Source organism: Carya illinoinensis, chromosome 5 (assembly GCF_018687715.1).
Source record: "Carya illinoinensis cultivar Pawnee chromosome 5, C.illinoinensisPawnee_v1, whole genome shotgun sequence".
Lineage (NCBI taxonomy): Eukaryota > Viridiplantae > Streptophyta > Magnoliopsida > Fagales > Juglandaceae > Carya > Carya illinoinensis.
The window spans coordinates 21306055-21318665 of record NC_056756.1 but is presented as its reverse complement, the minus strand read 5'-3'; the positions used below and the strand labels follow the sequence as shown (position 1 = coordinate 21318665).

Below are 12611 nucleotides of genomic sequence, written 5' to 3'. Positions count from 1 at the left end.
ACCTCCAAAACTTTTAACCAACCATCATTTCAATGGCAAAGAAAACAATTTCATTATATTTAAGTTTGAATTAGCAGTTTCTAACTATAATGGTCTATATTATGTTTGTTTACCTTATCATTAAGTTTTCTTCCTCTACACTAGATGTTTATATTTTAGAATAACTTTGTTTTATACTAATACAAGTAATACAGGGCAAAAGTGCCTCGCACGTAGACCCACCGCTAGTATGTATATATATTATATATATAAATATATATACACGAGCCTATAATCCGCACAAAGTACGAACCGTTATTTATGCTGAATTTTATAAATCTAAATAGTTCATTATACATAATTACTACTAAAACATTAAAAAAATGTATATCAAATCTATATAAAATGGAGGATGCATATATAAAAGAGTTCACTTTACCAATAAATATTTTATGGTCAATTTACAATATTAAAAATGTAATATATATATATATATACACGACTGTTCAATTTAAAACAATGTAAAATAGATACAATTAGTATGAGACAAGATTATATATTTCTATTTTATTCAAAAGCAAGTTCTCATAAATATTTGTTTATACCGAATTTAAGTTAATTACATTTATTGACATTATCTTTGATTGTACATTTATATTTTATTTGAAAGCAATTATAAATATTTATTTATACCAAATTTAAATTAATTACATTTATTGACCTTATCTTTGAATCTAACCCAAACGTATATGCACTGTTTTTTACTCTATAAATACGGAGGGAGAAAATGGGCAATGCTATTTTTACTCTTCGAAGACAAAATCTAGGGTTTTATCTTGGTTCTCTTGGGGTACACCGCACAAAAACCTTGGAGAAAGAAATGGAAAGTCGAGCCAAGTAGCACTCGGTTTGAACTCAAAGCAATCATTCCATTTGTTTTTCTACTCGATGGAGTTTTTTGTCTCAATTTCATTGGGAACCAAATTGAATGTTAAGGATGCAACTAATTGTTGAAGTTCTTGATTGTGTTGATTTTCATTGTTGATTCTGATTTCTGATCTTTGCGAGTAAATTTATCATATATACACTCATTTAGTTTTCTTATCTTTCTAATGTTTAAGAGCAGAGCAGACCAAGCAACTGATCGTAATTTCTTGATGAAATTTACTCTGTTTTCTTTTTATTCATTTTTATATTGCATCTTTGGTTTCTTTTCGGCTGCCTCTTCATGTTTTACATTCACTATTGCACCGGTTGGCCATTTTGTTTTAACTATCTGGACAAACTATGCAAATAAATGGTTTGCAGCTTTGCTGGTTCATTCACCATTAGTTGCACCGCTTGACCCTTTGCAGTTAAATGGTTTGATGGTTTTGAATTGTTAAGCCGATTTGTGCAGGCTGAAAAGAATTTGACATTTAAGTACTTTTGAATTCAAAAACTCGAAAAAAGGATAATCCATAATAGAAATAAAATTTATTTAATTAAACATAAAAATAACACAAATTTAAAAAATGCAGCTACCTTTTGGGGTGATCCCAATGATTGGAGCCACCATACAAGGGTGAATGTGAATGTGGCCAGCCACTCTAGGCAATAGCAGTTGGGTGACCAAGCACTAGGGTTTTGTGACGCTTAGGTCATGTGATTGCTAATTGGATGGTAGTTTGAGCGAGTTATGTGTAATTTTGTGCATATACAGATTTCATAATGGTGGCTTCAGTTTGAACTATTCTTAAGTGTTGGTACTTGCTTATCTGGATGTAGACAAAAGCAGACTTTGATAGGGAGTGTAAGATTTGTAAATGACCGTTCATGATTTTTAGGTGGAGACCTAGTGATGCCAGATTTAAAAAAAAAAAAAAAAACCGAGATTTGCCAGACATTCAGTAAGTTGAAAAATGTTTGCCAAGTCTGCTTTTTGGATCTCGAATATGGTTTTCCAATTCAAGTTCGAGACATTGCTCTTTCCATCAATTCCAATGATGCCATTCTGAAGAGTTAGGGGTGTAGAATCGAGCGAAATTTTTTTCCTGTCTGGTCCAAAACCCAAAAACTATATTACACTCGAGCGGGTGAGATAAATCTGAATTCGGTTTTGCAACCCAGGTATCCATAACCGAATCTTTTTTTTTTTTTTTAAATCAACACTTCCAAAATGAGAGAAACAAAGCTTCTGCTTTCAACCTAGTTAATCCAAACCAGACAATAAAAATCAAATGTGTAGAGTAATACCCAGAAGAGAAAAGGTAACAAACCCTAAATGAATAGATCTTTTATTCACCAAAAATAAAGTAAAAATAGAAAGAATTCAAGAAAACCACCAAATTTAGCTTTTCTTAGCATAAGAGTACCAACAATGAACATTACCTCTACTGCGATGGCGTTAACGGCTTCCAGAAGAAAGAAGTGAGTAAAATTGATGATCAACAATAATTTATTTTGTAAATTAATATTTTACATTGTGGTGTAACAACAATATTATTTATTTTGCATTGTTATTTATTTTATTTTAAAAAAAACTTTTAAAAAGTGTTAAAATTATTATTTTTTTAAATCTAGGTAATTTAAACGTGATAAATCTAGATTAAATTCGGTTACAATCCGAATATCTGGATTAATCCAGGGGATAACCGCCCAATTTTTAGAATCTGGATCTGGTTGCACACCCCTACCCACGTGTTTATTATTTATAAAATCCTATCATATATATTTGTGTTTTGTATTTTTACTTTTTTTCCCAATCTAAAATAAAATCACATAAGGAAATAAATGAAGACAATTGAGGTTGAAGCTCTACAAAGCGAGCAATGTGACCCCAATCCAAGACATAGAAAGAGGTGCTATTTTGACTAGGGCATAACCAAGTCGAACATGGCCAATAGATTGCTTAGAGATTTGGAGGCCGATGGCTGGGAATGCTCCGACTTTCCCATCATTTGGGAGTCCTACCTCGACAACAACTACGTTCGAATGGTATGATTTTTTTTTAAACTTCATTTAGACATGTTTAGGATTTTTATTTGTAATTTGGAAACCCTAAGTTTTGGATTTCCGTATAAAAGCTCTAAGAGTTTGTAGTTAAATAGTTCATGTGATTCAGATGGTAGTAAATTTTTTGTAATTTTTAAAGCATGAAACTCAAAATGGTTCATTTTATATTGTTTGTGTTTCTATACAATATCGTCCACTTGTTCGAGTTTAGACATTTCTTGCAACATATACATATGAAATTGTTTTGAGATTTAGCATGCTTGGTGTTTTTTACTTTACTCTTGTAAAGAATGGCCTAGGAATGTTTAGATGCTCTAGAATTCCTTTTAGAGGTTAATAAGTAAGATGGCATGAAAATATTAAAATAACACACTGCAATCTGATAGTTCATTGTTCTTATTGTTTGAACAACTAAACATGCTGATTTTTCAAGGTCCCTCTCTCAAGTCTGAGTAAGGTTTAGTGTCGTCATCTTACGACAATCAGAGTGGTCTCACTGGTGGTGAGGTTGTTGCTTCATTACTCTCTCTCCTTGCAACAATGGTTGAGGAAGAACTAACTAACTGATGGGAAAGACTCCATCTGTCGCACGAAGAAACGTCCGTTATTCAGATTCAATCCGAAGAGCAAAGAACCGCAACTGTTCGAGGAAAGTTCTGTGTCATTGGCCGTGTCCTCTCTGAGAAAGGTGTAAACAATGAAGCCTTTCGAACAACGATGGCCTAGATCTAGCGGCTTGAAGGGTGGGTGCGTTTTAAGGACTTAAGTGACCAATGCTTCTTGATAGAGTTCCAAAGAATACAAGATAAAGAAAAAATATTGAGTGGAAGACCATGGTGTTTTGACAGAAGCTTACTTACCCTACAAGAAGTAGATGAGAAAATGTCCATCAATGCAGCTCAATTTCGGTATGAACCCTTTTGGATTTAGTGTCACAACCTCCCTCTGGTAGCTATGAACGAAGATATAGGGGAGAAATTGGGATCTTGCATTGGACATGTGATGGTTCGACATGGGAATGATGCCTTTGTGTTAGAGCAGCTATTGATATACACAAACCCCTCCTAAGGGGAAAATGGCTTAAATATGATGAACAAAGGTACTGGATCTCTCTTAAATACGAATGTTTACAAACTTTTTGTTTCCACTATGGTGTTTTATTCCATAAAGGGAAAACCTGCTCTAGACCATGACATGATTCCCAGTCAGATGAAAAACAACACCAATTTGGTCCATGGCTCAGGGCCCAACCTATGAACTCATCTATCTTTGATAGTAGGAAGTATGGAGGTAGTCAATCAAGTGAAGAATAGAAAAAATGGAAACCCGCAGACTAAGGAGGTAGTGGGGATGAGTGGAATTGTGACCAAAGAGGAAAAAAGGATGTAAGGTCTAATGAGGCAGTGGTGGATGGAAAAGCTAAACATGAGGATCCTATACCAGTGGAAGAAGCTATGGACATACCTGCTACAATGAATTAAGTGGATGAGGAAAACAAAGTCCCAGAAACTCTTAAAACCCCTTGCACATGGGTAGGATCTACCAAGGGACAAGAACATAATGGCGCTGAGGGCATCATGAAAAGGAAAATATCTCTCAGGACCCATTTATGACTGATCAAAAAGCCCTAGTTTGTATGATGGAGTTGGATCTGGGAAAAGACCTAAATGTGGGTAGAGCTGAAATAGAAATGTCCTTAACTACCAGTAGCTTTCAAACAACTAGTCAAAGGGAGGGGAAAAAGTGTGGTCACTGAGTACCCCACAAAAGCACAAGAATCTCTACTAAGTGTCAACCCCTTTATGACAGAAAAAGCCCCTACTACGACTAGTAATGACCAAGAAGAGAAAACTAGAGGGGGCAAATGGAAGATAAAGGCAAGGGGAACAATAAATCCCTCTACTACTCTAAAAGATATCACAAACCTCCAAAACCAAACTGGCTCCAAAAGGAGAGTGTTGAGAGGCGAAATAGAGGTGGCCCCTTTACAAAAAAAAAAAGAACAAAAAATAATGCTACTATTATTGAGTCCCAAGAGCAAAAGGCAGTTGCTGGTTCCCAGCACTACCCACCCAAATGAGTCTCTTAATATGGAATTGTCGAGGGCTTGGGAACCCCCGCTCAATTTGTATCCTTAGGAAGCTAACTAAGGAAAAGTGCCCCAAATAGTTTTCCTTATGGAAACTAAATGCAATAAATATAGAATGGAGGAAGTGAGGAGGTCCCTACAATTTGATGCTTGCTTTGATGTGGAAAGTGTGGGCTTAGTGGGGGCATAGCCCTACTATGAAAGTAGTGGAAGGTCAAAGTTATAAACTACACTTAGTGGAACATAAGTGCTATGATCATTGAAAATGGTACAAATAGTCCCTGGTTATTCACGGGCTTCAATGGACACCCTGACAAGATGAAAAGAAAAGGCAGCTGGGAGCTCCTTACAAAGATCAAACCTGAACCAAAGATTCCCTAGCTGTGTGCAGGAGATTTTAATGAAATATTACACCAAAAAGAAAAGGTTGGTGGCCCTAGTAGACCCTACAAATAAATTGAAAATTTCAAATTAGCACTACAACAATGTGGAATCAGAGACATATCGAGCTTAGGACAAAGGTACTCCTGGTCTAATAACAGAAGAGGTGAAAGGTTTACAAAGGAGAAAATTGATAGGGCTATGGCAAACATAGAATGGCTGGACCAATTCAGCTTAGCAACCTGCAATGTGCTTGCAACAGTGAAATCTAATCACTCTCCACTTCATGTCAGCATACCAGATTAGATAAAAAGGGGAAGTGGGAGGCATAGGGTGTTCAGGTATGAGGCAGCATGGAAAGTCAGAGAGGGCAGTGGTGTAGTGATAGAGGCAGAATGGAATAAGAGGGTAGTCGGAAAAAAACCTTGCTGAAACCATGAGGAAAAAGCTTGAATCCTGTCTAAGGGGACTTACAACTTGGAAAAAAGAATTAAATCAGAAGGATCATTAGGACCCTAATCAAATCTGGGCCAAAATCAGTCACCTACAAGACACAGGAAGAGGAACTCATATAGCATAGATGCAGGAGCTGCAAAGGAAAGCTGAGACCTACCTTGAAGAAAATGATTTGAAATGGAAACAATGTGCAAAGCAACACTGGCTAAAAAATGGAGACAAAAACACCAGCTACTTCCGTATGCAAGCTACTCAAAGAAGGAAGGTCAACACCATCAAAACCATAATTGGCCCATCTGGAAATATAGTTACTGAGCAAGAGGAGATTGGTGCAATCTTCACAGGCTTTTTCTCATCCTTATTCAATTCTTCCATGCCCACTAAATTGAGTCCTATTTGTCTGCACTACAACCAAAAATCACAGCTGAGATGAAGAATTGCCTGAATAAACCTTTCACCGAGGAAGAAGTAAGAGTGGCCTTGTTCCAAATGAATCCACTAAGGTCCCCTGGCCCTGATGGGTTTCCTGCACAATTCTATCAGAAAACTGGGAAGTGGTGGAAAGAGAAGTGTGCTATTTTGTTCTCCAAGTTCTGAACCAGGAGGGATCTCTAAATAAGGTGAATGATATCTTCATTACCCTCATACCAAAGGTCAAAACCCCAAGGAAGGTAGCTGAATACAGGCCTATAAGCCTATGCAATGTGCTTTATAAAATGGTTTCGAAAACACTAGCCAATAGGATGAAACTGATTCTCCCTTAACTCATTTCAGTGAATCAAAGTGCCTTTGTCCCTGGAAGGCTCATCTCAAACAACACTCTCATAGCTTATACGGTTCTCCACTCAATGAATTTAAGGATCAAAGGGAAGAAAGGCTCCATGGCTCTCAAATTGGACATGAGCAAGGCTTATGACAAGGTAGAGTGGGCTTTTGTAAAAGCTGTTATGACCAAAATAGGCTTCCCTCCTCTATGGATCCAACTGGTTCAAAAGTGCCTTAATTCTATCTCTTATTCAATCATGATTAATGGAGAGCCTCAACAGAGTTTTAAGCCTTCTAGAGGAATTCTTCAAGGGGATCCAATTTCCCCATACATCTTTATCCTATGTGCAGAAGCCCTATCAACATCGCTACACAAAGCTGAAGAGAGGGGGGACATCACTAGTGTACCAATTAGCAGAGGCCCCACTAAAGTAAGTCATCTATTCTTTGCAGATGACAGCTTACTTTTCTGCCAAGCATCTCCCAAGGAACTCTCAAAAGTGATTGCCATATTGGACACCTATGAGCATGCCTCGGGCCAAGTACTTAATAGGGACAAGTCATCAATTTTTTCAGCAAGAACACAAAGAAAGAGTTACAGACTTATGTTCTACAACTTATTGGAATGAAATCCATAGGGACCTTTGAGAAATAACTCGACCTACCTGCAATTTTGGGAAGAACTAAAGTAATAGCTTTTCACTCCCTCATAGAACTTGGTCTCGTATTGTAAACTGGAAAACAAACCAGCTTTCCTCGACTGGCAAAGAAACTCTCCTTAAAGCAGTGCTCCAAGCCATTCCCCTTTATTCAATGGGAATGTTTCTCCTCCCCGAGTCCATAACCAAGAAGCTAAACCAACTACTAAGAAAGTTTTGGTGGGGTTTTAATGAGGACTCATCTAAGATTCAATGGATCCCATGGGATCAACTTAGCTCAGCAAAGGAGCAAGGAGGCCTCAGTTTCAGGGACTTTAAAGCCTTCAACCTGGCAATGCTTACCAAGCAAAGCTAGAGAATGGTCCACGACCCTTCCTCTCTTGTATCTAGAGTCTTTAAACAGAAATACTTCAATGTAGGGGAGATTTTGGATGCCAAACTAGGATCTAGTCCCTCTTTTGCTTGGAGAAGCATCATAGCTGGAATGCCTATCCTTAAGTTAGGTATAATGTGGAGGATTGGATATGGGCGCAGCATCAACATTTGGACTGAAAAGTGGATACCATTCCTATCTCACTTTTAGGTGAGTACCCTAGAGAACCTGATTGCTGGTGTGAAAAAGTGTGTGACCTAATTGATCTAGGACAGCGAAGATGGAAGGAAGATCTCCTAATGGAGATTTTTTTAGAAGAGGAGTGCAAGGCCATAACTTCCATCCCTATCAGTGCAAGAGGCAGGGAAGACAGATTAACTTGGCATCTAACTACCAATGGACAATATTCTATAAAAAGTGGATACCACCACCATAAGCAACTAGAAGCAAAAGAAGATGGGGAGAATTCACACAGGAAAATGGAAACAAGAGTGTGGAAGAGGCTATGTGATGGGCCCCAAGGTGGACCAAGTCTTAGAGATCCTTTGCAAGTTCCAGATGGGGTAATCACAAGATCAAAAGCTAAGAAGATTAAAGAAGCTATGCAAGGATGGGTGAAATCCACTTGGGACGAGTCTAGGAAGAGCCCAATATTCAAGATGGGCTTTAGAGAAAAAGATCCAGTTTTCATCCATGTGATACACTATGGAAGACAACACTTGGGTTTATTGATATTGAAGGCCATGGACTTATTTATTTCATTAAATGTGCTTATTTTATTATTCATAGGAATTAATCTAGAATAATTGGGCTTGGGGGATGTCTTGCCCACATGTCTTATTTCTAATGAACTAGGATTTTTGGTAAGGCCTTGTATTTTAGCCAAGGGTTTATTTGGAGAGTTATTATTTTATTTGAACTAGGATTTTAGAAGTTACTGTAGCGCGTCATTGTTCAAGCTATATTACTTGTGGCACTATTTACTAGGATTTTTAGGGATTGTTTATTTAAACCACTTGTAGCCTCATTTGAGCAGGTCAGACAATATTGAATTTTCATTGTGAATTGAGTTTACTCCTCTTGTTCTTGATTGAACTTTTGAACTTATCAAAGGTAAATCACAACATTTGTGGTGTTTCTCCTTTGTAATTTGGGTTCTTGAGACGGGTTCTTCAACAGGTCTAAATTTTAATATAATCTAGGTTTTTGAAACAAGTTCTCAACGGGTCTAGATTCTCCATCCATTGACTTGAGTTTGGCTTTCTTGGGTTTGTTTTTCCAATATTGTTGTTGGGTCTCAAAGCAAGTCGATGGAAGTTCACATCACTATGGAAAATGAATGTGGCCCCTATAGTCAAACATTTCATTTGGAGGGCATGCAAAGAAGCACTATCCACCCCAGCCAACCTGAAAAGAAGAAGAATAGTAGAAGACTGTGAATGCCCTATTTGCAAACTTGAACCCGAGATCTCTGGTCATGAACTATGGGGCTATGCAGCAGCTAGGGATGTGTGGAGCCAGGGATGTATCAAGGCCCAAAAAATTTCCTTACACAATGATCTCTTTTTCAAAGTTTGGGCAATGCTGAATCAAAAGCTTGATACAAATGAACTTGAGGAAAGTGCTATTATGATGAGGGGCATATGGTCTAGGAGAAATGAGCTCATTCATGGTAAATGTTTTAAGCATCCAAATCATCTCATGCTAGGAGCCAAAACAGAAGCCCTTGCCTACAAAGATGCAAATAGGTATCAACAAGACCACCAACAGATAGCTGACCAGAGGGTACAGTCATGGCAAAAACCAGCAAGAGGATCATAGAAGGTCAACTGGGATGTAGCTCTAAAGGTAGAAGCAGGAAAAATGGGTCTAGAGGTTCTAGTTAGGGACCACCAAGGCTATTTCATTGGAGCATTAAGAGCAAGGAGACCGATAGCAGGGAAAGTCTTTGAAGCAGAAGCATACAGGTTAGTAGTGGCAACCACCTTTTGCAAAGAACTACTCCTAAACCAGATCCATATAGAAGGGGACTCAAAGCATGTTATCAACCTAATGCATGGGATGGAAAAGAACTGGAAAAGAACCTAATGGGGCCCATCAATCTAAGGAGGACAGGAAGGTTGAGGGCTATCAATTTAGGCATTCAAAAGATAGGGCTGGGCCAAAGCCCATGGCCCTTTCAGGGCCTCGGTAGGGCAATGATCCAGGTGCATCTTGACCCAGGATGCACCTCAAGTGGGTTGAACGTCATAGGTCTCCAATCAGCAGCTGCCCATGTGAGCATCCTCCATAGAACTCTCTAAAAAGACCGCAGACAGTGGAAGATCTATCGGCAAGGCCTTAGATAACGCCGACGATGATATTGGGAGGTCCTGTCGATGGAAAGCCTGCCTCGAGAGGCTAGTTCTTGACATGTGAACCTCTTAAGGGCTTCCTGACACCTGTGGGTGTGGTCTCTCCATCGAGGGTCGAGCAAACAACAATGTCAGCATGCATGGGTGGCCAGACCATGCCGGTGAACCTCCCTCAACTCAAAGCTGGATGTTGATGTAGGGGTGGATTTTGAGATCCATCCTCAATTGGATTGGGAGGAATTCATGTCTTCTGATGATGAAAATGTACAGGGCCTTTCTCAGGCTATATGTGAGCAGATTGGGTTGAATGAAATATCCTTGGTGAATGATTCATTGGGAAAACTGGAGGATTACTGGGAGAACCCATTCCCCTAGATTTCTTGTTCCCTGTTCACTCAAGAGTTTCAGATTGGGTCTTCAAAAAGGTCAAGGATATTCAGACCTGTGTGGGGCTGGAATGTGGGGGCTATGAGGATCGATTTTTGGCTTTGCTCACGGCCATTAGAGTAGGGCATAATCAACATAAGAAATGGGTCCAAGAAACAATGTGAGCTTAATAGGCTGACTTGGTCAATGAATTATGAGGGTAGATCTAGTTGGGACAAGTCAAATTGGAAGGGGCTGGCCTTTCCCCAATGAAACCCAAAATTGTGTCATGGAATGTTTGTGGGCTCAACAATGCCAATAAACATCTTCAGATAAGAAACCTGCTTCGTGAGTGGAAGGCAGACATTGTTTGTCTCCAAGAGACTAAGTTAAAGTTGATAAATAGGAGTATTGTGCGTAGCTCATGGATTTTGTGCATGTGGATTGCATTTATATGGATTCAAATGGGGCATCAAGTCGTGTTGTAATTATGTGGGATAGATAAGTAGTGGAGAAAACGGAGGAGTTTGTTGGGACGTACTCGGTTGCATCCTTTAGAAGGGTGTTAGATAACTTTTTGTGGGCTTTTGCAGGTGTGTACAGCTCTAATTCAGACTCCAACTGAGCATTATTGTGGCATGAATTAGCGGGTGTTCACAACTAGTGGGAGCTACCATAGTGTATTGGGGGTGATTTTAACGTCACAATATTGACAAGTGAGTTCGCCAGTAATAGAAGAGTGCGGCCAACTATGGTAGAGTTCTCAGACTACAATTTTTAGTTGAACTTGGTTGATTCGCCACTAGCTGGGGGGTCTGCTACATGGGATGACAACCAAACATAGTCACGGTTGGATCGTTTTCTTGTTTCCTCATGTTGGGAAAGTCACTTTTCAGATATTTGGCAAAAGTGATTGCAACGCCTTTGTTCGGATCATTGGCCCATCATGCTTGATTGTGGAGGCCTCAGAAGTGGTTGATAGTATTTCAAATTCGAGAACATGTAGCTGAAATCAAAAGGCTTCGTAGACAGGGTTAGACAGTGGTTATCCTCATACTAGCTTCAAGGTACCCTAGCTTCAAGGTACCCTAGCTTCATCTTTGCTAGAAAGTTGAAAGCTCTAAAAAAATATCTAAAGCTTTGGAACTTGCAATCATTTGGTAATATAGGGGAGAATAAGAAAAGCAAGATGAAGGAGATTCAGGAGATAGAGAGGTTACAAGAGGTCCATTCCATGTCCATGGAAGAACTAGAGCGAAAGACTATGTTGGGGGCTGAGCTTGAGAGGATTCTTTTACTAGTGGAGACATCTTGGTAGCAAAAATCAAGAGTTTTTTGGTTGAGGGAGGGAGATCAGAGTACGGAGTTCTTCCATCTAATTCCCAATTCCCATAGGAGAAATAAAAACATTGAGATGCTGAAAATTAATGGTGTCAAATGTAGGGATGAACAGGTAATTCGCGACCATGTTGTTGGTTTATATAAGCAGCTAGTATCTGAGCCAATGGAATGGCGGCCTTCCCTCGATGGTCTTGTTTTTTATTCCACTACGCTTAGTGATGCCTCTCGATTGGACAGGGCATTTGAGGAGATAGAGGTCTTCGAAGTTGTGAGGAAAATGGTCTTGTAGTTTTATGAGTTTTTTTTTTCTCTATTTTTTAATGAGCTTGTACTTTTACGTTATTTAACGTTTGTTTGAAATTGTTGCTCGTAAAAGTGTTTTGAGTTGGCAAAATTCTATACAATATAATTAAATTTCACTTTCATTTTATTTAATATAGTGTATAACATTACTCAGATAAATAATATATAAAATCTCTTTACATTATTGAACTTTTTATATGAATTTGACGATCGAGAGTTTTATTTATTTATAAATAGAGTTATTTTATTTTCAAGTTGATGTGTAGAGCACACCATCCACAAAATTTAAATAGTAAAATTTAATTTATAAGATTTATATTTTAAAATTTATTTTTTAATTAAATTCTATCATGTGAATATTTTTGTTGATGGTGTGTTTTGTATGCACTTGGGCTGAGCCCTCGGCAGCTCGAGTTTTCAACTTGGGTCCTGCAAACACAAGGAAACTCCTGGATCTAGCAACTATGGTGGTGGCCGGACGGAGCCTTCAATGCCTAAGTCAGTGAAAATGGAAGAAAAGATAGGAGATTACAAAGAATCAAAGCCAACTG

The 12611-nt window shown here is 38.5% G+C and overlaps 1 protein-coding gene across 1 annotated transcript; it reads left to right on the top strand.

The window, feature by feature from the left end:
- Positions 1-9031: 9031 nt before the first annotated feature.
- LOC122310194 lies at positions 9032-9517 on the top strand. The gene has a single exon (XM_043124072.1). The coding sequence runs from the start codon at positions 9032-9034 to the stop codon at positions 9515-9517; it is 486 nt and encodes a 161-aa protein (XP_042980006.1).
- The last annotated feature ends 3094 nt before the right edge of the window (positions 9518-12611 follow it).